The 25844-nt window shown below is 28.4% G+C and overlaps 1 protein-coding gene across 8 annotated transcripts in view; it reads right to left on the bottom strand.

Moving 5' to 3' along the window:
• LOC126903050 (monocarboxylate transporter 10-like) overlaps positions 1-25844 on the bottom strand; it is a 174636-nt gene that overhangs the window by 27460 nt on the left and 121332 nt on the right. The window contains exons 1-2 of one of the 8 annotated variants that reach the window (XM_050680981.1): positions 12623-12874; positions 11494-12003 (exon numbers count right to left, since the gene is read on the bottom strand). The exons of 6 other annotated variants lie outside the window; for them this stretch is intronic. In XM_050680981.1, coding sequence (XP_050536938.1) covers positions 11494-11749 — 256 coding nt within the window. In that variant the 5' untranslated portion in view covers positions 11750-12003; positions 12623-12874. Of the gene's footprint in view, positions 1-11493; positions 12875-25844 lie in introns of those variants that run through there. One more of the 8 variants, XM_050680980.1, reaches the window with a different exon arrangement.

The following is a 25844-nucleotide window of genomic DNA, read 5'->3' as shown; positions in this document are numbered from 1 at the left end:
GGTCGGAATTTAGATAGGAACAAGCAGCAACACCAGGCAGCCGTGAGCTGTTTCCACATCATATTTGGTGTATGCATTAACTTACACACTATTTCAACAGATAGCTGTTTTTGTACCATAACAGCCGCCATCAGTCATTTTGACACCAAAGATGCTACCGAATACTATTTGTACTGTGCTACAAAATTCAATATTGTAAAAATTAAACGACACAAAGTACTGAACATTGCAAACTCATCTGGACGGGGTGTATGGAGACAAAACTTGTTCAATCACATTTCACAGTTGCAAAATATGACGAACCAAATATTTCAGCATGATGAAAAGTATACGCCCATAAAACTAAATGAGTAAAAGCAACAAAAAAAAAAAAATGAAATACAATAAAACGTTTAAGATCTGAGAAGTTGTCGAAACTGACTTGTTCGACACAAACTTGAACTTAAATCCTTTTAGTCATGTCGAAATTTTTTAATCGCTTTAACATAGAAATTGTAAAAGAACTGTTTTACTTACGTTAAATTCTAAGAGTTATTTTATGCTCCCGTATAAGTACGTTTTAATCAACTTTTGGATTTATATAACTTAGCACTGATATATTACAAAGTAATTATTTATGATCGCTGATATTTATTTATTTTTACACATACATACTGATTATAGAAACTAATAAGTAAAAAACGAAGCCACATTTAATCTTACTTTATCTTTTGACTATTGGATCGATAAAAGTAAAACTAGTATTGCATTTTTACTCTGCAAAAAATGATACCAAAATGCTCATACCTCAGTATGGTATTTTTAATAAGCGCGTTAATTTTAAAGACAAGTGATGTAAAATATCGAAATATCGTACACAACTATAACATTTGTATTGATATTCATCTAAATTTCCTCTTAAATTGTACGAGTGTAACTTACTATTTAGACATTTTTTTTCTACTGTGCGTTTACAGAGGAGGCCAATCAATTTGTTTTAGCGATTCAGTGTAAAAATGTGTACCTAAACATAAATGCAAAGCAGGAAATTGGTAATTGTTGAATTTTATGAGTTATAATATTCCCAGTGGCATTTGGCAGTTGGTTAATCCTCAGTGAAGGACGTCGACGACATTAAATTGGAGTACTCGGAAAGACAGAGTGATCAAAACAATAACTAAAACCAGAAAATCTTCGCTTAATCACGGAATGACCGCATTTAACCCAGTTCGCGAGATTGAAGGTTTAAATTGTTTTTTGCACAGGATGCCCATTAACCACTACGCAGAATTTCTACGAATAAAATACTTATACACGTGAATATAATGAGAGTTTGCGTTAATCAACGTTTTCTTAGAATCCATGGAAATTATGTGCGATAAAAATTGAAAATTAACACACATTACGCATATTTAATATTAGTGTTCCACATCAAGTTAGACGGTGACACTTCTAGTAGCATTGCTTTCTTAGAAAGTACTTGAAAGCTCCACATCAACCACTAAGAGCCAATAAATATTTGAATACGACACAGACATTTTTTTTTAGATACAGAAACGCAAAAGGATTTTTATTCGTATAAATGTATATTTTATTTTTTATTATGCTGTTAGTTATTTCAGTATTTCCTACGGATGACTAGAATATCTTCCGGGAATAAAATTACACATTCATATACTAATAAACACAGATTCTTCTTTTATACATCGTTAAATATGCGATCTTCATGAAGTTTTTCGGGGAAACAAAATGATGAAAAAAATGTAATATATTTTTAAACCGAAAAAAGCGCATACAAAACTCTGACATAAAACATTAACGATAATATAAATTTAATAAAATATACTTTCACATCTATGTTGTCGGCTTAAATAATATCTTTTCATAATTTGATTTATTTTAACTAATTAGTCGTGAGTTATTCTTCTAATAGTAAAAAAGTAATGTTGAAGACTCAATTTCAGAAAAATAAGTTGTCTGTGTGATAGGTTTTTGTTATAAATAATAAATTAAGCTTTGATAAATGTTTTGTTTGATAATAGGTCTTTGTTTTCTATGTGAGTGTACAGAGTAAATTTTTTATCACATATTAAATTTTTTTTTTAATATATGTTTTTTTCAATTTATTAATCATGAAATATTTTTTATGTTCATTTCTTTATGTTCTACCCAACCAAACCTTATAAGGATGTCAACTTTATTTTTTCAAGTGGCAACGCACATAATAAACTAATTTTCTTAATAGATAATGATCTAATTAAGAAAATGACTGGTCGACAACATCTATTGGACCAGTCATTTGGAAGTTATTGATATTTTTATACCTGAAAGGTTGGAAGAGTACGGTCGGGAAATGATTAGTGATAACAATAACAACACCCGTGTCTCACCTGTAACCTTAACTATAAAATGTGAATAACTTCCATCATTTTTTATAACTATATAAATTGGAAAGGAATTTATATAATTTTTTTTGTGTTCAAAAAGTAATCAACTTGGCATTGTGATGACTGCTGTGTGTCTTTTTTTCTTTCAATAATGGTGTCTATATAATAATAATTGTGTCTAAAAATAGTTTTTAAATTCAAGGTTGTAATTATTACGATTATTATAATTTTAGTGAAATTAGATTTTCTGGTCTCTCTCTCACGCCATGAGTCACGTTTTTAGATAATGAAATATTATTCCATTCGATGTGGTGAATTATGATTTTTTGGTAACACGATTTTACATGGATACTGTTTTGATGATAGTCAGCAGATTATGGACTTAAATAGGAAATAACTACAACGTAGAGATGGTTTGAATGATATGACAGAGAAAACTAACGGAAATAAGCTGACATATGCAAACAGTAATATGTTGTCCGATAACACTATTGATTTACTCCAAAAAAAATGTTTAATTAAATTTCGATAGAGCTTATTATAAATAATGTAAAGTTTGAAGTACAGGATTTTTCAGTATACTGAGTGAAATAAAAACTAAGCTAGATTTAAGGGGATCCAAGAAAGACTATAGCCTCCAGGCATTAAGATTTTGCAGTTTCTTTGGAAATCTTACAACAATTTTTCGATGACCATTTGTTTTACCATTTTGGCAACTGGCGAAGCAAAGATAATTTTTTTGTTGAATAAAAAAAAAAGAGTAATTAAAAAATGATGCGCCACTATTTGGGGCCTATTAAAAAATTTTGGCACGAGAGCTATGAATAGGTATAATCAGGACCTGTTAACAAAGGAAAATAAAATATGTGTAAATAAGTATGCTGCTTTATTTTATATTTTAATAAAAAATTCAAAGGACGAATAAAATTTGTCTAGACTGCTGTAATTCAGGATTAACTGTATTTACAGTGTTTGACTTAAAATAATTAATATTTTATAAATTAGAAGACGGCTTAATAAACACTGTTTCCAGTAGGCTAGAAGTAATTTTCTCTGATGGCTATGTGAGTAGACATAATACGCCGAAGGGTGGCACCGACACAAAATACAATTTAATACAGGTACTTGGTAATTTTCGGTTTTGTAGATTTTGATACTTAGATGATCAAACTAATTATACAGACAAATAATGCTATAAAAATTAATTTTCCTGAATAACAAACAATTAAATGCGAAAAATCCTGTACAATAGTAGTTTAGTTTGACCAAACACTTTTTATCAAAAAATAAACACATGAAATATGCTTTGTATTTTCCAATCATGAAGGACCATGGAATGTGTTATCAATGTTGGCTTAGTGCACAGTTTTTATCTGAGCACCATCGAAATGTTTTAAAAATAAACTCATCTCCTGTGTTAAATTTGAGAGAAAACAACAAATTTATAATTGATGATTTAGACAAAAGTCTACAAAAACAAAATCTTAAATATGTATTATTCGATTAGTGTACTTTAAATTTATTAAATTTTAAAAAAAAAGTATTTAAAAATTAACTAGTTAAATTGATAGAACTATAAAATTTGACTTAATAGTTTATGTATTATTCGGCGTTCATCTCATCACTCTTAAGTAGTTTTGTACTTATATTAATGAAAATAAAAAAATAAAGCATACGTCTAACTAAAACGATAAATACATTTACATAAGATATTTTTTAATTGCATCAGACGTTGTCAATGACCGTAGTATATTTGTTGTAATGTTATTATTTTATCGTATTAAACATACCATAGAAAGTGTACACAAAATAAATATAATGTATAATTTGTAAATAAAATATCACTGCCTGAGATTATTTTTACAATATTTTTTATTATTAATACTGAAAACATCATGATATCTATTGAAATATTTTTATTACTATTATCATAAGTCGAAGAAAAATATAAAGATTCCATGTATTAATAATTTTTTTAATTTGAAATTGTATTCACAAATGTTTTGAAAAATATACCATACACAAATATAATTTGGTCGTTTCTAACCATGTTATTTTTTTTTTAGATCAAATGAGTATGATCCCTTCGTTTTTATTTCTGAATAAACTAAAAAATAATATTATCTTATGTCTAAGTTTTTGCGAAAGTCTTGTATCTTTTCCCCGATTTCCTTAAAACAATGGATACTTTGTCGGCGAACTTTTTTCAATTCTGTTTCTACAATATTGTGTTGTTTGTTTGACAATGACCACTTGTGGTAACGATGCGGTCGTGTTGATCAAAGTTATCGATAACGATCAGTGGTAATCGTGATCTCGTATAATATGTGTTATGCAGAATGATCTACATTATTCTTTGCCAATTCAATTGTAATCGGTGCCTGAAGGATTTTTGTATTCTGTTGGGTTATAACTTAAAAAAAGTAGATGGAGTCTCACAATCCTAGTTTCGCTTGAAAGTTGAAAATCTTCATGATTAATAATCGTGTGAATGTTCAATTATTAATGGGAATACCCAATGGTGTGTCATCAACAAATTATGATTTTGCTAATCATATCTAATAGATTCAATTTGAATTTATGATGATTTTTATCATAAAACATATAGCATTGCATTTAACATTTACTTTAATCTAGGTAATTGATGACGTAGGATATCAAAGAGGCAATGGATAATTAAAATACCGTAATAGGAAATCGTTAAAAGAGATGAATAAAAATGATTTTACCAACAAATAATACCTAATTACCATAAATGTACTATACGTCTCTAGTCAACAATTAAAAATATGATTTAAAATTTAATAAGACGACATTCTAATTGCTTATTGCTTTGAGTGGTATTTCCATTTTAGACGATGTAGAGTTCACCAATAGCCAAACCAGAAAAATCATTATATATTTTTATATTCATTTAGTGAATAACACATTAAAAGTTTTTTAACAAACAAAAATAAGCATTTTTTAATAACTATCTGAAAAATAAGTACAGAATTTTTGTACAGTAAGTGTTGAATAAGTGAAAAAAAAGTTCAAGATAGTGATGGCTGTATTTGAAGGATTATAAAAGTTAAAGGAGAAAGCCGTCGATTTAAAAATATGGTACAAAAGATGTATAAAAAAACGAAATATTTATATTTACTTTTTAGAAAAGGCTTTGAAATAATTTTAAATCGTTATTTATATTTTTTATAGTCCTAAAATTTAAAATGTTGTAGTCAATTGTTTTTTAGTTACGGTTATTCCTTTGCAATAGAAAAAAAAAATGGTTAATTACTAATTTACTCTGTAATTTGTTTTTTGTGAATACATACCAATTTGAAAGGCAGTAAGAACTCCACAATTTACATTAATTTAAAAAGTCAGAAGAAAATATTTTTTCATTGATTCACTAATAGTTTTAAGTTGCAATATCACCAGGCACGCATTAAACGCATTGAATGCTTCGATAATTTCAAGTTCTTTAATGTATTTATTAGAATAACTGTGATCATCATTCTTAATAAAATAATAGTACACTGCAGGTACAGCTGATAAAACAAATGTTCACCTTTACATATATATGTTGTATATTACACATTCATAATTATGGCATATGCATATTATCTACGTGACAACTTACGGTATCTTATAAACCTAAATAAAGATTTATACGCGCGCACATTGCTTACATCCGCTGGTTATTTTCTTTCTCTTTTTTACGAAAGATAAACATGTCTTTAAAAAAAGACAACTTTCAGTTTCTCGAATATAAGTATGTGGAAAAGTTCAATCGGATTTCAAATATTAATAGAAACGTTTCATCGATGTTGCTTTTCAATACTTAAACTCAACTATGATATATTATGCGGTGGCAATGGCGGTTCGTTTGTGTGAATAAACATGAGATATGAGAAATAGCCGGAGGAACAGGCATATTATGGCATATAGATATGTTTGTGCACGGTATCTGCTTAAGGGCGTGATTACATCTTGTATGGGCCAGTGCAAAAAAAATGAGATATTTAAATAAAAACGAACATTATTGATTTATTGTTTTTTACAGATTGTTTGCCATTAAAAAAACTCAAACGTTGGTTCTAGTTTTTTGAGATACGGGTGTGTGGGCGGCCGTCACTAAGCACTTCACCCACAACTACTGTCTTAATCACAGACAAATATTTCGATTGTTATTTTTGGTATTTAAAATGATAATAGACCGGAACTTAATGTTTTTGCTGCGACGCCTTTGATTCTATTAGAATTTAACTGCGATCGTGTCGTTGAGCGTCAATCATAACAGAAATATGATATTGTAGTGCGTTTCAATGTTCCCCTTCGAGGTATATTTTAATAACTAAAACATCGCACAGTAGAAGACATATGGTTTATTTACAGACAGTTTATGAATTATTGTAACTCTTACTGGTTTCGTGTGGTCGGTGAAGTCAACCACCAGTTCTAACGCGATAACGTATTAACATATAAAGCGATATTATAACTTAATTATAAACTCCTTATGAAATACCTTAGTTTTATTTGACTAGCAGTCATAATATGTTCCTAATATGGACGGCTGTTAATCTGCACAATGCAATGTCCATTCTATATAAAATACATATTTACTCATAGTTTTTGTTGTGAATGTCTCACCCGCTGAACTCGAGTGACTCGGTCTGACCAGGTGGTTTTAAATTACCCGTCAGGTAGGATGTGTTATAAATCAAAAACCGCACTACTTGTGCCCTTGCCGAACGGAATATACTATTATATTCCGATAAAAAAATGTCGAATTTTTAAACCGGTTAAAAAGAACGGCAACTGGTGCAACAGGACAACGACGTAGGTAATACATTTTAATATCCACCAGCGAGCGAGTTTAACAATAATTCCATTTATTTGCATGATAGTTTTGATTTTTGTTGTGGAACTTTGTACAAACTATTTCTGTGATTTGTACAATAGTGAAACTTTCATAACATGTGGGTGTCGAAAGTGGCAGTTTTTTTTTTCTAACACGATGGAATCCGTATTAATGTTTGTAAATTCGTATCCAGAATACTAAAAACCTCAAGCGATTTAAAAGTAATAAAAAAAAAATCAAAAACAATGTAAGATATTAAGATAGTAAAGACGTAACGCGAATACAAATTGGCGCTATTACTTTCATAGAGCAGATTGAAAAAAAATGAGTTACGCCAGAAATTACCATAACCACTTGAAACTCTACACACGCGGCATGTAAAAATGATTTGAATAGGTACATTAGGTACTTTAATTGCCGATGAAAGATAAAAACAAAACATTGAACACGAACCGCTGAACGAAATGTTTAACCTACACAGCGTATGTAATTTGGACTGTTATAATTATTCAAGAATCGTGTGGTCCAGTTAATACGAATGCGTTTGTCGTGTAGAAACAACAAAAAAGTATAATTACAGTTTTCAACAAATTCTTCTGGTTTGTCCGCCGGCTTATCGGGTGTAGCATTGGCATTTCTCTTATTTATTACACACTTTTTTGATCGCGCACTTGACAATTCCGTACGAGTGCGTCGATGCGTTTTAATTAGACATGTACCATTCATCAACGCCTATTTTCAACTTGGCACAATGGAATAAAAAAATAACAAAAGAGACGTTTTCACTCGACGATAACATATAGATACTCCCGTATGACTTAAACCAGAAACATCATACATGTCTTACAAACAGTTCAATTACATAACTACGCAGACATGTGTAACTTTAGTCGTCTGATAGACAATTTACCTACTATTCCATACGTTTTTAAATAAAATACTAATTTAGTCAGTTATAATAAACAGTGGTCGGTTTATAAACATAGAGAACACATTCATTTAAAATTTTCATTTGGCTTCATTTATTTAAATATTGTTTACATTTTGACCAATTAATAATAATTTTAAAAATTAACCTAAAATCAGTACTCTAATTTACATGTTTCTAATGACTTGTTTTTCATGTTTTTACGATAGTTAAGTAAATAGTTTCTAACTGATTGTTCAATAAATCATTTTATTATACCCATAATAGAGGAATCATTTTTATAAATATTACAAACATGTTATTCTCGAATACTATTAATGTTTCAATAATGTTTTTTACTCGTTGCCGCTACCCGAGGCGTATGATTACATTCGAATTAAATGGACCGCCTAATGCATCGTCTTCGTAGTTGTTAATGTCATTGGTTTGAGTTAACACTCCCCAAAAAATTCTGAATACTTTAAAGTTATTCGCGGAGTTGTAATAATTGTTGTTTGCAAAGTTATACGAGAAACAAAGTGGGATAATAAAATGAAAAATTACAACTTTTTGACGGATTTTTTACTATGTATACAAAACGATGAAATAGGTACACATTGACGTCAAATAAACTGCAATAATTTACCCGTGTTATGATTGGGATTTCTACAAATTAAAATTATGTTCAATTGTCAGTAATGTTAGTTTTCAAATACTGCTGAAAACTTTGCTGAAACATTAGAAAAAAAATTGAAAATATGATAAAACAATTGGTTAGGCATAATTTTACCACTAGTAGAAAGAAAAATTAATTTCAGTTATCTTTATAGGTGTTCCATTATTATCTTCAATAATTTGTGATCCGGCAAATATGTTGCGTTACTTTTTCTTTTAAATCATTTTGACAGTATTTGACTACGTTAAAAGCATATTTTCTATTATTTGTCTAAAAACAAGAAAAATAATTTTTTTTTAATTTAAAATTTTAAAAATGCCATTTATAACCCTATTTTTTACAAAACAAATTGATACGCTGATACAACTTTAGCATAAGTATTATAGAGTTACAAGCATTTTAATACATAAAGTGGTAATGGAACGCAGGCGGAGTTTACGTACACCAGTACAGACTGTACCCACCCGCGTTCCTTACCCACTCAATGTATTAAAATGCCTGTAACTTGATAAATAGTTGTCCTTAAGTTATCATCGACACAACAAAAGTGTTTTGTAAAAAAGATATAAAATAACTATTATGAAATTTCGAAAAAATTAAACAAAATATTTTTATTTTCTTATTAGAGATAAATAATAAAAACATGCTTTTCACATAGTGCAATACTGTAAAAATTATTTAGAAAAAAGTATATTTAGTATTATTGAGTAACTTTAGAGATAAACAATATTTCATCATGTATCGACATAATTAATCTCGAATAAAATTAAAAATTAAGTAATTAAATCAAGTAACTGTTTAAAAGCATTACGATAACATTTTTATTATCACATGTGTTGTACACCACAATCATATGACAACTTGTAGTGTATTATATTCTTTACTAGTACTATAATTATATATAATAACAAATTGAATTTTTTCCATTGAAAACTATTCATTTACATCTCTGCTAATTGTAATTATAACATTTCGATGTAAATATTTGAACCAAAAAATTCTATAAATCACTGTTTTCTAATTAAAGTTTAAACAATGAAATTAATAGAATTATATACACTAATTATTTTTAAAAGTATACATTTATTAGTGATCTATGAAAATGAGTTAGTGTGGTAAAGGGCACGAGACAACATTTTTTTATGTTTATCGGTTATATGAAATTTTGTGTTTCTTTTATAACGCTAAAGAAATTTAAACTTTTTCTTTAAAAATAAAATCATACACGTAATGTTTTATAATACTATCAATATGATTTATTATTACTGTCTATATAATAATCAATATTGAATGCACATCAATTAGATTACATCAATCATCACTATAGAATCTATTGAAATTAAAACAATAAACATTATGAACAACAATTTTTGCTTTAGTTTTTGAAGTTTAACAACTAATTTATAATATGATTAATTAAAGCCAAACGAAATTATTTTCTCGTTAGAGTCGGTTATTTAAAGTCTAAGACGATTAAAATAGTCATAAATTTTAAAATCAAAATCCGGAATTTGTATTATTGATTTATTTTTAAACCACAGTAGCTTTTATTGAATATAATAATAATAATTTTAAGACACGTTCATTTAATTACACCTTACGAATATTTCTTTAATTTTTCTTTCGTTTTATTTAATAGCGTTAAAAGTTGTTTTGAAACGATTACCTTAATTTCAATCTATTTCATGTTTCAAACGGATAATTTATAATAGTTCTTTGAAAAATATACGCTTCATAATTAACAGCTATTTATTTTCAATAGGTATGAATTAATTTGATGTAAATTAGCATATGTAATAGTAATAATAATATAATTTATTTTATAGATATTAATCAAGTTCAAAAATTTTTTTTAAATTATATTTAGTAGGCAGTGCTAATATTTGAAATAATACATTATCACATAAAATAGTTTTTAATTTTTCACATCTTCAGGATGGTATTAGCTGGATAGGTGCGATAGAAAAAAAAAATATGATACATTATATGTAATAAATATTTGTTATATTGTTTATTATAAGTTGTAACATTATGATCCGTTGATAACCAAAAGACACAGGTGTGTCATACCAAAAGATTTCACCGAATAACACACACACATGTCCCCTACTATATTATTTATCACGAACTAACAGCACTTATCTAGTATGGTGAACAGTAATTTTGAAAGATTTATTGACATTCAAAAAATTGTTTTACAGGAAGTAGATGAAAAAATGTTCATAGAAGAATTATGGCAATAAATTTATGGTGTGGACATTTCATAAACGTAATATAATCATTGCACGTCACGAGTAAAAACGGTCGAATGTATTTGTTAATAAATATTAGTATTTTATTTTTCTCGTGAAATATTTCAATTAATTAAGCAACATTTTTTTGCATTTTTGTTTATGTTTAATTATTCTGCATTGACGACCACAATTATAGTAGTGAAATGTAGTAAATTAGTGGTGCAGCTCATATTTTAACTAAACAAATACCATCTGATAACAATAAGTCGTCGTATAAAAAGTATACTTTTTGATCAAAAAAGCTTTAGACGTATTTATTCATACTCAAAGGATGTATCGAATACAATCGTAGAAAAACGATCTGATAAAAAATGAAAAAAATTTACCCTTTATTTAATATAATTATTTTCAACGCGATCTATACTTTTGTTTCGACGAGGTAAACTTAATTTAAGCGCGTGGCTAACCTGCAGATCCTAAGGTAGAGCGAGGAAATTGGCGAACGATGAGAGGTGTAAATACACCGCAAGACATGTGCAAGCCTTGGTTGAGCATATGCACAGCAAAAGACACGGCCACTACGATCCAACCCCATCCGCCTTCCGGATAGTAGTGTTGTTTGAGAGTGGGCACCTCTGCTTTGACCACCACTGGGCATAACACTTCGCTGCAACTTGGCAAGTCGCTGCAAGTAGCAAGACCAGAGTCTAAGTCCGGTTCCATAGTGTCTTTTAGACTGCCGATGACCGCCGCCGATGGCCACTATCTTCGACCACCGACGGAGATGCCACCACCGCTGTCGTCGTTGTCACACCGGCGACCTCCGTCACTGCGATATTAAAAGCAAATGTTTCATACGACACGTAACACGAGGGTCTGACATGCACAGCGGAAGGGTTTGTATTTGGGTGCGGTGGAAATTTATGGGTTCAACACGAAATAACCGCGACAAACCTGAGCCGCGAGGGAGGTGTGAGCTGAAACGTATAAATAATAATTATTGGACACCTTCATCATTTATTCAAACCCGTTCTAGTGCGTCACACGCACTAATGGCAAATAAACTATTTCAATACGAACAATAACTACTACGACAGATTTGTTTCGGGCAAAAAAATGTTCAAATCGATTAAACCCGTTAAAGAATTAAAAATATCGTTTGTAAACTGCAATAGAAATCAATCTGTTCTCGAAACTGAGCTCGAGATTAGCTATCCGTTAATGATGTGTACCAATCGATCAATCAATGTAAACACAAATTGTAGCAGTTAGTAACTCAGTCTGTCGCGTTTCTACTGGTTAATTTGCAAATAAATAAGCAAAACGAATTATGTTCCAATGTTCAAAACACATTTAAATCGACGTTAATTATAAAGACGCGTTGGGTAACGAAAAAAAATTCAAATTTATCATAACTACACAAGACGTTTCGGATGATGCCGAAAAACGAATTCATTGGAATGATTACGAGGATCTAAAACATTGAAAATATTTTATTCGGATCACGCGTACACATCCGTCACGCACACACTGAGTGAATTAATTAAAATTGCATTTCGATAAAAAAAAAAAAAATTGTATACAAATTTCCGTTACTTCATTGGTCCACTAGTAATAGTACGACGGTCAAGTTCTCAGAGGAAAACCCATTTTGGAAAACTGTACAAATAAAACGAACGACAGCAAATGTGACGGACAAAAATGGGAAATTCGAATAAAAAAACTATACTCGTATCCAGAAAAGCAAATCGGACGACGACGACGGAACGCGGCGACAAAACACTGTCCGTAGAGGGCGACGAACGCGTTGGCAGTGTAGTCGAGACTGATACGCGACTGTGTGTGTGCCCGCGCTGTTCACTGGTTGCCGCGACGGAGAGCCTCGGCCGCACAACCCTCACCATTGCGCCGATGTACAACACACACACACACATTATCGTTATGAGCTTGGGCGACTGTCCTGAGGGAGTGGCTGTTCTGTCCGCATCTAATCATTATAATTATTGCTATCGTCGAGTCCTCCGGGTTGTCCGCGCCAGATGAACACATTACTCCCCGTGCTTGTTTGTAACGAAAAAAAAAGGTACGCGAACACACAATATGTTATTGGCGTCTATCCGGAACAGTTATAATCGAGTCGGCTAGAAGATTGAATTCGTAAGTGTCACAGTGGTCATTTTCAACACTGGAGTTTCACAAGAGCACATTACAAATGTAACCGTTTTCCTGGCCACTGGCCGTGTGCGAAGTTTAAGTGCACTTGGACATTTTTCTTGTAATTTTACAACGTCAAAGCATACAAGACAAACGTATTACGGAGATTACTCTTTCTGTGACCTTATCTCGGGTTAATATCGGTTACATCTGAACATTGAATAGCCTCTAGAGTTGCCATTATCTATGAATGGTCAGTTCCATTCGTCGGAAAACTGAATAGAACAAAATTATAAATAATAACCTTTTGACAGCAATACATGTCAAGATTTTCATCGTAGAACATTTTTCGGTTATTTTATAACATTCTTAGATAATTCGACCGTTCCAATAAAGATATCATAAAAACTATTAAACGGTGTTGTATACAGTTTGGAAACGACTGCGTTTTAAAATGAGCTTTAGATACTCAAAACACAATCAAATGGCATAACAAAATACGAGAATTTTATTCAATATAAACAAAATCAATTCCGAGTAGACACATTATGCGATAAAATAATAAATATATTGTTTTTTTTGTTTGTTAGTTTTTATTTGTCAAAACTCAAAGGGTACAAAATAGTTTTGTACTTGATTTAACTCCTTCCATAAGAGTAATTTATGCGATTCTTAAACGCTTTACTGCGATATTTCTATGAAAAGTCATATTTTGAAGACAATAAAATTAATATTACTTATAGATCTCACAAAACCTATAAAAAATATAGAATATTTTCTATTGAAAATAATATTTATGGGTAATACTTATTATTTTTTTGTTATTTTTGACAGCGATAATAGTACTCAGAGTATCATAATTCAGTAAAATATAATAAACATCTCATTTTTAAAATCAACAAAATATATGTAATTTATGTGTAGTTATAGATAGGTAAATTTTTCAGTTTTTTATTAAAAAAAATTATACATTTTGTAATACTTTTATATAAATTTACTTTATCAGTTGGCTCATATTGAGATTTTACCATAATTGAATTCAGTTGATGCGTTGTGCACTCTAATTGAACTGTCTAACGTTATAATGTCATTGGAATACATTTGATAGTGACAAAAAAGTTCATTAATTTTCCCTTATCTTATCAACACATAAGATTTATGTTATCCTATTAATATTCAACGCTAATTTTTTTTTTTAATTTCACTAACACGTACTACGATTAAGCTCACTACCAAGATAAAATTTGTACGCCAAATTTGATTTTTTAATTGTATATATGACATAAAATTTCACGGTTAATTAAAATGTTATTCATTCAAAAGTAACCGAAATGTTCTACTAATAAATCGTTGATAAGACGAATATTAGTGAAAATCCATAATTTTGTACGTCAAAACTTAGTTGTCTAAAAGATTGCAGGTTTTTGGTGAAAACGAGAACGGTAATTACTTGTATTATATTTTACATAAACCTACACAGAGTACATATTATGTTAAGCCTACGCATTTCAAATTTAGATAAGTTTGTTCGGAAGTCAAGAGAATAGGCAGCTTAGTCTATAGTGGCCCACCCTGAAAACAAGTCGTAGTAATTTTAATGCATTTGCGCTTTGTTTCATTGTCTTAGTCGTCGACGTCCACATAATGTTACGCTACGAAAATAAAAAATCATTTCAGTGTAGATTCCAACCTATTAACGCTAATACGTGTGTTTAACGTGGAAGATTGGCTTCAATTGTTAACCCTTCGTGCCACGTGTTACAATTTTTAATTATTAAAAATATTCTCAACAGCCTTCAGCAAACATTTACTCGTATCTTACCAAAAAGTCGATTGCATTATATGTATTATCATATTGTTTATTCGGACATTAAATGGTATAAAAAGGTACAAAGCTTTTGAATCTTCAAAATACAGTAAGATAGAAAAATTCGTTTTTGAAACAGCGGATTCAGACGAATTAAAAATGATTTCAGTACAAACATATAAAATCTGACATAGTGTATCCATGTTCTGTGTTTATATGACATTTTCGGTGCAATATTATCAAAAAATGGACAACGTACACACAAAAAAATATATACACAAGATGTATAAACATGACATCGGCTAGATTTATGTCTTCGACTACTATCGTCGTAAACGCTAATTCGGGAAAATTATTCAACCCAAAATGTCTGTCATAAAGCCAAAAACATAGGCAAGCGGCTAGATTTTTTAAATACACCATGTCTGATTATCGCAGAGGCAGGAAATTAGAGAACTCCTGTAAGACGAATTCGGTTTTTAATACGCCAAGTGATTCATTATCCAGTTATGAAACGATGTAAAACGACTAGACATTCCTAATAAAAACTCAAATTCTAAATATAGTACACATGGTCCAATGGAAATTCGTGTAAAAACTCGAATAATTATTCACTTGGTTCTATTATGTACTGTGGATTCAAATAAAATTTCGTATTAATAATTGGGACCCGCAAAATTTAATATTTTAATAAGTACAAAAATATTTCAATTATTTCTTTTTCCAATATCGATCCAAAAAGTTTGAACACATAAAAGCTTTGGCCAGTAGCCAATTGGCCATTAACGGCTATAAAAGTAAACTATACGATAATTGCTCGTGATTCTCATCGGTATTTAAAATTTAAACTGGTGTTGTTCGTATACGTGAAAATTATTACATTTTTTTCGGCCAAAATATTTACTTTATTTAATTTTCTATTCCAAACACGACCAAACAATAGAACGATTTCAGTTGTTATGCGGTAAAAGACAAATTGTCAAAAGCTATTTGTAGTTTTCCGGTGGGACTTAGAATATTACACCAGCAACAATAATATAACGCTTAAATGTTTTTATGACCGAGAAATGTTAGTTGCCGAATGGCCATTTTTGAGTATAAGACTTAGCTGTGGAAACCTAATACTGACTCTGGAAAGGGTTTGCGTGCGTAGTCGACCAAAACCTTTTTTTAATTGTTGCTAACACCACAACATAGCAATAAATACTGAGTAATAATCGCAATGACTTCAAAATTCAAAACATATGACCTCGTTTTTTCCACTAAAATTTTTATTATTTATGGTAATGCTCAACGAAAGAAAAAAATAACGAAATAATATAATGAAGTTAAGGTAATTGTCAAAGCTTATAAAAAAAAATACTCGCCAATTCTTATATTGAATGTCGTTTTTTAAGTGGACTCTAAAGAGACTAAAATTAAGTATGCTACAAGTGCGATTAACTAGTAATATGTGTTATTATAAATATTTTTCACGTTCATAATGCACTTTTAATTTTTACTGTAGGTGCGTTCTGTACATTTATACTAATTCTATCAAGTACTAATTTTGTATACTTCGACTTATAATTATCTAGTATAAGGCAGTTAAATTGCAGCTAATTTTATATTATAGTGCTGTATTAGGACTGGTTGGGTTGTAAGTCCCGCCCTGAAAATATTACTAAAATACTAGAAATTGTATAATGTGTTTTGTTCATCAATTGTTTTTTCAAATTTTCTATAACAATACCTCTCAACAAATTAAACCGATCTTTTTTTAAATATAAACTGTTAGCGTTTAAACTTTTTAGACAAAGAAGATAATATGTTTACAGTTCAAAAATGGTCTAACCAATTTCAAAGGCCGATTTCTACATTACACATACTTGTACCGTTTTCATGCCCAATTGATCGAGATTTCCTTTTAGTGTAAGTGTAGGTTGATGATTACAATGGAGCTAAGCGAAGGGCACTATATAAATGAATTTCACTTTACTTTGAAAAGATTATAAGGAACAAATAAAAAACAGTATTATATATTTTACAATTTTCACGTGATTCGCTAAATTCCATAAATAAATAAAGCAGTTCAATTAGTTAATTTTTTTTTTTTACTTCGCTTTAGGAAAAATCATTGTTAAGGCTTAAAAATATCGTCAATAATTACAAACGATAGATATAACTCATTTTATTACGAATAAAACGTTAAAAAGTACTGTTGGATTCAATATACCATTAACAGTCGCATTGATATTATAATTGTACTAACTATTTGGCTAAATAGGACAATTGTTTCAGTACAATAGAACTCGGTATTTTGAACAGTGAAGACATAAGAAATAATTTTAATGAAAATGTTATTGAATAATTGTTTTGAAAAATCACTTCATTCTGTTGAAAATATTTCAATTTCATCAAAACAATTGTGTTATTTATTAATTTAAGAAATTCAATTTAAAGAGTCCATATCTATTATTTTAACACAAAAGTCTCAAACAAGTAAATGCAATGTGCTGCTTTTTTACTACCACTCATACTACAATTGTGTTCGTCTATCTCGAGGTCAAGGGGCTAAGAGTTTTAATTAAATTTTACGAACATCACGTATAACAAAGACATTTCAAAGTTTAGTATACCGAATGTCTGTTTTAATTTTACTTAAACTAACGAACAAGACTTTAATCATCCCGCAAATAGGAAACAACGTGTAATTTTGAAATCTACAACTCTGTCGTGTGGTTGTTCTGGCTAAACATTTTTACGAGTGATTTAAAACGATTAATTATTCTAATCAACTAATATAATGAAGAATAAAAATAGAAATATAAAAAAAGTGGCAATATGTTATATTTATATTAGTTTCAACGCATAAATAGTATTATTTTTTGTGTAACTTAAAATAACTTGTTATAAATTGTCAACGAACTCTCATTATATAGTAGAATAAGAAAAAAAATGCTTTTCTGAGAAAAAAACATTAATGTGCTCCGATTTCATATTATTGTCAACGGAAATATTTGATCATGTGATTCTGGAAAACTTATTTACAAGGTCGTATAATTTTGCTGCCCACTCCTAGAGTTTAAAATTTTGACATTTTTCAAAAAAAAAAAAACAAACGCTAACACTAATAATGTTTATGAGATATCAGAAATGTAAATTTTATGTGCTTGTATTTAATAATTTATTACAAACGTTTCAACTTATTATCTATAATAATTATAGATATTTGGTAATAATAAAATGTTATTAATATTGTTTATTTTAAAGATAGTGTTAAAATTAGAAAAATATTAATTATTGTGAATACCAGGGGCGTATTTAAAAGAGAGTCGATAATGTTGTTCACCCGCTGGACCAACTCTATCAATATTTTTAAAGTCGATATCTACAAAAAGAGTGATTAAACCTTTATTTTTGGTCATCACTTTGGTTATTTTCATCATGTTTGTTTTTTGAGATTTCATTATACATTTCACACATTTAAAATAGAAATATTAAAAACTAATAACCGTAAAAACTTTTTCAACTTTAATTCAATTAAAATAATTTATTATTAATATTATATATCTTTTGAATTACTTAAGTTATTATGACGGAAATGCTTCGTTTTCATAATTTATTCTATCGTACGCCAAAAATAAAACGCTTGGTATAATAATGACTTTTTGGCATCAGTGGTTAAAAATCAATAAACATATTAATTGCACTATACCTAACTTAGAATTAATTTTTGTTTAGCAAATATCAACTTTTATATTTTGTACCTACGATAAATGTTATTTCGAATAACATTTAATTTTACATTTGGCAAATTTTTGCTTTATTTGAATATTATTTTGTTTAGTATTACAAATATTTAACATGATATTTCTTGGTAACTAACTCTCTTAGTAATTTGTCTAATGTGTTAAACAAGTGAATTGTATGGTTATTACTCAGGCAGACATAGCAATTTTTAATCCCGGCCATTGCAGTCACATGCTTTTTGTTCTTTCAAAAAACAACAGAATGACTTACTATTATGTGTTATATCTGTACATTAACTAACTGACGAAGATATTACACTCTTTTTTTATTATTAAGTGGAACATCAACTATTTGCGAGAACAACCGGCACACTCGTTTGGGCACTCACGTTGATGTAATATATTATAACAATTGTGATCCTTTTTTATGCTTTATTATTGAAATTGTTTGAAGTTCAAACGGCGCCAGTAAGACTAGCATGAGATTACGTCTATAGTATGATAGTGTACTTGCTGATAACTATATTTCTGCTATATAAAAATAGATATATTAATAGTAATAATTATTTATTTTATTATTTGTCCTAAAGTATAGTCAATATTTAATTATTTTCATTGCAGAAACAATTATAATAGTTTTCTAAAGAATGGATTTCATTAAAATTTGTGATGTTTAATACAGCCATTTAAGAATAATACAAATAATGTATTGGAAAAATCTTTTTTCAAGATTTTTTTTACTTTGTTTAATATCTACAGAAAATATCAGACATGTATTTATTATTGAAAAATAATATATTGTGCTTATATAAAATATAAGTTATATTTTAATTATATTTTTGCTCCGTTGCAAAATCTAGTAATGTGGTAACGATACATAAAGTTGACACTGTCTACATTATTCAATTTCCAGTACTTAAATGCTATAAAAAATAAGATTTTTAAAAATTTTAATAATTCAATAATATTTACTGTTTTTTATTGATTTTATAATTGATGATTTACAACTGTCTATATTACTATCAACATTCACTTATTTAAATGAAATGTAATTAAAAGAAAATAAATTCATAGACAATAAAATATTTAATAACGTTTATTCTACATCTGAATCGGTAAAGTATAATATTGAAAATCATATTAAAATACATATTTTTGGTAATAATATATTTAATTATATTTATAGGTCGTCCTATAAAAGAAACTATAGACAATTAAATTACTGACGTAACAAAAATTATTTTTTTTTCTCGATAAAAACAATTGTAGTTATCATTAATTATTCAAATGGCATAGGGTATGTACATAGATTTACATGGGCTTAGTGATGTACTCGCCAATACATTATAGTCACGAATCACGATTTGCATTAATAATATTCACATTGATAAATAGTTAATTGAATAGTAATAAATATACTCTGAAATGAAAAGTTATTTCCGATCGTGAAATCACTACATGTTCATCAGCTGCAAGAGACAATAACAATATTTAAAATTTTTATCCGCAAAATAATTGACAGTCAATCTGTATAAATTGTACATTACATATGATATGCATCAAAAACAGTATTTTACAAATTTAATATTGGATGTGTTTACAATTTTATTGCCGACTTCCATTGTTGTGTAATAAAAATTCGCTAAGATTTCATTCTTATTCTTTATTTGAAATTATTCGTTCAAGAACCACGTAATTCAATTGGTAAATAATTTAATAAGTTTAAAAATCATTTCACAGTTTATAATAATAATTAAAAATAGAATCGTGTTGCCACAGGAGAGCAAAACACGTAAGTTGGTATTTAGGTTAAACCAGTGAAGAAATAAACATAATTGATGGTGATGATCAATTAATATGTTACCAGAATAAATGTTAATAAAATTAAGATGACTATACGTAAAAAAAATTCATTAAACTCATAAAAAACATGACATCGGTCAAATTTATATTAGACTGCCAGTACTTCCACAACGTGTGGTTGATTTTAATTTTTTGAACAACTTGAAAAATGACCAGTTGTAATTAATTAGCACTTAAATAGCAACACTCATGTCTGATTTATTGTTTTTAAACGAAAAGGCCACTCTGCTAAAAAGGTGTAATACCACATTCATAACCCACAGATTTGTGACATTTTTCTAAACGATATGCAATAAATTACTGTGCTTAATAACATAATTTCGCAGTAAGGCGTCGTAAACTAGTCTGAATTAGGTTTGTTTTTTACTTTAGTGGTCTATTTAAATAGTTTTGGAATTTCGAGACGGTCTTTAGTCGCCAGTGTTTTGGATTTAATGACGAATAATTTATAAAATGAAATTTTTTGTCGCCATCCTCGGACATAATAAAATAATTAAAGAATAAATATAGCTGAGAATAAAGATTTTTTAATGATAAGAAAACTTCTATAGCACCGGAATTTTTTTCTTTTAATAGGATTGAAATGAATTCTTCAAAGAAGTAAAATTTTACTAGTCCACAAGTAAAATAGTCGTTGTAAAGAACTTATATTACTGATACGTATAACGTTTATTACTTTTTTATTTGTTTGTTCTTTAAGTTTACCGTTCTTATTATAAATACTACATCGACATACATAGCCGTCTTTGTATCCAAAAAGGAAGCTTGTTTTCGGCTGACAAATGTGCAAGATATTTTTTTTAAATAAATTTTTATAGTTTTAATATACAGTATTGTAATGATATTTTACCGCCAACTAGTTTCTGATATTGTGCAGCCAAATTCAATTTACACAGCCCGTTAAAACATGTGTACGGCTATTGATAGTTATAAATTAAGCTCCCAAATAAAAGTTACTGTCGGCAGCACTGACCGTTCAAGTTGATATGTTTTTAATATTGTGCTATCAATTATAGTCACTCCATGTAAAATTAATAACATAGTTGCGTGTCTATGAATTTTTAGTAAGTCAAAAGCATGACGTGTTGTTTTCAATCATACCCGTCAACGTTTAAAGAATATAAATCATACACACAGTATCCACACACACAGGTACATGTATACATATATATATATATATCATGTGAATAGGTTATATATTGGCATGTATTAGGTTAATTTGGTAGGTAATTACCGATTAATAAACTTGACTGATGATGAATGTGTTTCGGGCACGCTATTATTATGATTTGACTTTATTAAACACTCGAAGCAATTAAAAAGACGTTACTGAATTTTCATTAAAAATTTAATAAGCGTCTTAAAACATTTTGTTATTTTATATTAAATATTTTAGCTTTAGGCAAAAATGTCGAGAAAGAAAATTAACGTCAAATTGTTATATCATTGTTCATTAAGAATAGACCGTCTAAATGTAATTAAAATTGTATTTTATTAGAATTTAAAAAAAAATTTATTCAAGATAATCCTAAAACTTCGTTCTAAAACTCATCGTGTTTTCTATGTCAACTTTGTGAAATGCCTATAAAATAACGTCAACTTTGTAATTATACATAATATTAAAATGAAGTCTGATAAACAGTTAATTGAGTAATGCCGCATAAATTATTTTACTCTAATTTGGAAAGTTTTTAAGTGCTGATATAAATCTTCAAACTGTCTCTTGCTCAAACAATTCTTGATGTATCTAATAGCGTTATAAATTTATTACATGTCGGAAATGGTGCAAGGGAAGTTATTAATTTATGTTATCATACGTATATTTGCTATCAAAACGTTTATTTAAAATTTTCTTTAAAAAAAAAAGTGTTTAAAAGAAACTGTTCATTTCATTATTTACATTTTTATATTTTATTCGAGAGTATTTATTTTGCTCCGTGTAAAATATACAATGTAAATAATTTATATAAATCACGTTTTGGTGGAATTGTGTTTACAATTTTTGGTTTTCCGGTTAGTACAGACATAAAATTAAAAAATGTTAAAAACCGACTGGGACCACAATGTGACTGTAATGTACATAACTTTGCCTAACCATTTTAATCACTGCCAACTACACCAGTTGACCGACAGTGGGAACATTCGTTTATACTAAATTGCTTTTTCTATCTCGTTTGTTCTATAACAGTAATAACGTTTCTCTCATTTTAAAGGTCATACTCACTGTCAAAACAAATATTCTTTACTATCCGTAATATCCTTTAAATTCTTGGATGCTCGAGGGGTTAATCTACCCAGTCTACTGTTGTTATTTTGTCGCACACTGTGACTACCTATCTGTCAACCAGGCAGGATAAACCTAAGTGTAAGCTCATTAAATAGGCGGTAGATTTCCTAGCTGAGTAATAATCCTGGGCTTTATGGAACATTAAACTTTTTTCGGCGACGAAAGGGTACGATTTATGCAGTAGTGTTTAAGCGTACAAAGTTAATTAGATTTTTTAGATCATAAAACAATTACCTAAGGTTGTAACTAGCAAACTATTAACTAGTTAAAACAATGGGTTATAATTGTCAGCCGTTTTACAATTGGAAAATGTAATTATTATTTCCGTCTGGTAAGGTTTCAGATACCATTTGATTTACTGAATTTACATGTAGTTTAGATTATACATATATGTTATTACAATACATTTTATGCTTACTTTGAAATAAAAGAGATTTATTTACATTATTTTATTAGATATGAATAATTAATCTAATTATTTGTATGCTAATTTTTGCATAGATGTCTTATTTATAAAATAATATTATTTTTTAAGGAAAAAAAAATATTTTTAAATGGCTAATTATTTTTTTCAATCATAATTAATGATTGATAATTACTCTGTAATCTATTATTGTTACTCTTATAAGTTATATAATGTTTTTCCCTTCTTCTAAAATAAGTATTAACTACAGCAAGATACTGCGAATTCCAGAATTCCTTTCTTCAGCTTCATTTTTCCCGCTAAAACTATACTCTCCATGTACTCTTTCATATACTCTCCTCTCATTACCTACATGTCCATTCATATCTCCACAAAAAACCGCATCCTCATTAACAGATATTCCTTGCATCATCTCATCCATCTCTCTCCAAAACACTAACTGTTCTATTTTGTCACATCCTACAATTTTTAGAAATATTTAATAAATTGAAATTTATTTGTTAAACAACTTAAAAAAATGTTTTAACTTAGACGGCCATTTTCACATAAAACATAGGTTGTCGGGATAATTTTTTTGAATTCCCTCTTTGGGCAGGTAATGTTACGTATTATAAATTAAAAGAAAATAATTGTCTCGACTACTTACCTTATATGTCCAAATAGCTGCCTTTGTTAAAAACATTCTATTTTTGTGTTAAAATATTCTATTTTCGATTTTATATTTTAAATTGTTATAACTTTTTGAAAAATTTATGGATTAAGACAATTATTTGTTTTTAAATACATTATATACAAATCTTTCATCCAACATACTCTTTTTTTAAATTGGACAATTTCTCCTTATACAGGGGGCGTTCAAAACTTGAAACATACATATAAAAAGTAAAACTTTTTCAACTTAACTTATTAATAGTTTTGGAAATACTGTGTTTTTTGAAATAAATGTTAAGTTAACCTATCTTCTATGTGAATATTATTGTCTCATTTTATCCATATAAACAATTAGAATCATTAATTTCTAATATTTTTAAAATATATATATTGTCGAATTAGGTTTGATATGGATATTACATTTTAACTACTAAAGCTGACTAATTCTACTTTGATATTTATTAATTTTTTAACTCGATTTATGTGTTCTACTACCATTCTATAATACACCCAATCGTTTGGTAAACTGTTACTGTATAAATCAATTTAAAAAAAATTATTTTGGGTTTCTCATGAATTTCACAACTATAATCAATTTTTAAAATACGCTTAATTAAGTATATTTTTTTAAATATTTGACTTTTTTTTTTTTAGTTTCTTTGCAAAACTAAAAAGGTATTGTTTTTATGATGTTTAGCGTATTTTTTTTTTATATCTGTTCATAAAAATTCTCAGCTCTCACTGGATCAATTTTTTATAATTATTTACTCGTTTTTTACAAATTAATAATAATCTAAAAATTTAAAAATCAAATTTCAGATTTGAAATCGGCGCAAAAATGGGTTTAGAAAAGTATATTATATTAAAAGTAAATATATTCATAAGTACCAAACAATATTTTTGAGCTCAACTCTTCTCTTTCTTAGGTGTATAAAATATAAATAACTTTCGGAAGACATGTATATAAGTTATCGATCAAGTATTTACTTAATAAGATCATTTTTTATTTTTTTAAGTTAGTTAAATATGTATATTACTATTAAAAAAAAAGTTGGCAACTTTTTAACATATAAAGGATGAATTAAAAAAATAATTAATAATTAATAAATTGAGAAATATATGAAACCAAAAAAGCTAAAAATAATTAACATAATTATTATTTTAAGATATACTGTTAAAATAATCAATCTATGTAATGTGATGAGCTATAAAAGAAATATTACCAAATTACAATTTGGAAAAGGCAACAAAAAATAAGGCCGAGTTGCTTTCTTAAGCGACCTCCATCACCTTATCCTAAAAATATACAATAGCCTTTATAATTACTGCACACATAAAAAAAATGAAATAATGACCTTACTCCAGTATTTATTTGATTTTTTTTTTCACTTTTGTGACACACTTTATTTACAGCTATTAAAAAAATCAATAATTAATTTTTTATTAAGTTTATATTAAAAGTATAGACAACTGATAACTTCATAATTAGTTACTGTATCAAAGACACGTGATAATCGCCAGGTGAATTCAACAACGTTAAATAATACTTTTTCATTAAATTAAATAACGTCAAGGTCAAGAACTTTAATGGAAGTACATTATATTTCATTCTTGTTTTTTTTTTTTTTATTAATTATACAATTAACTTTAACACTATTTAGGTTACAAAACATAATATAGATTTGGGTATATCTTAAAAATAATAAATCTAAAAATAACAAACTGAAGTACGTGTGATGCCATCTAGGAGTATTTTCAAACATATGTAGTAGATACTTTCGTCCAGTAGATCTCAGCAAAATAATAGGAATTATTATAGTGATTTGTTAAATACATTAACAAAGCAATGCACTACAAAACTATAGCTTTATCCCATGCTTCGATATACGATTTCAAACAAA

The sequence above is a fragment of the Daktulosphaira vitifoliae genome, unplaced genomic scaffold (genome assembly GCF_025091365.1).
Source record: "Daktulosphaira vitifoliae isolate Bord-2020 unplaced genomic scaffold, ASM2509136v1 Scaffold_3, whole genome shotgun sequence".
Lineage (NCBI taxonomy): Eukaryota > Metazoa > Arthropoda > Insecta > Hemiptera > Phylloxeridae > Daktulosphaira > Daktulosphaira vitifoliae.
The sequence above is the reverse complement of the archived record's forward strand: the minus strand, read 5'-3'. Positions and strand labels throughout refer to the sequence as shown.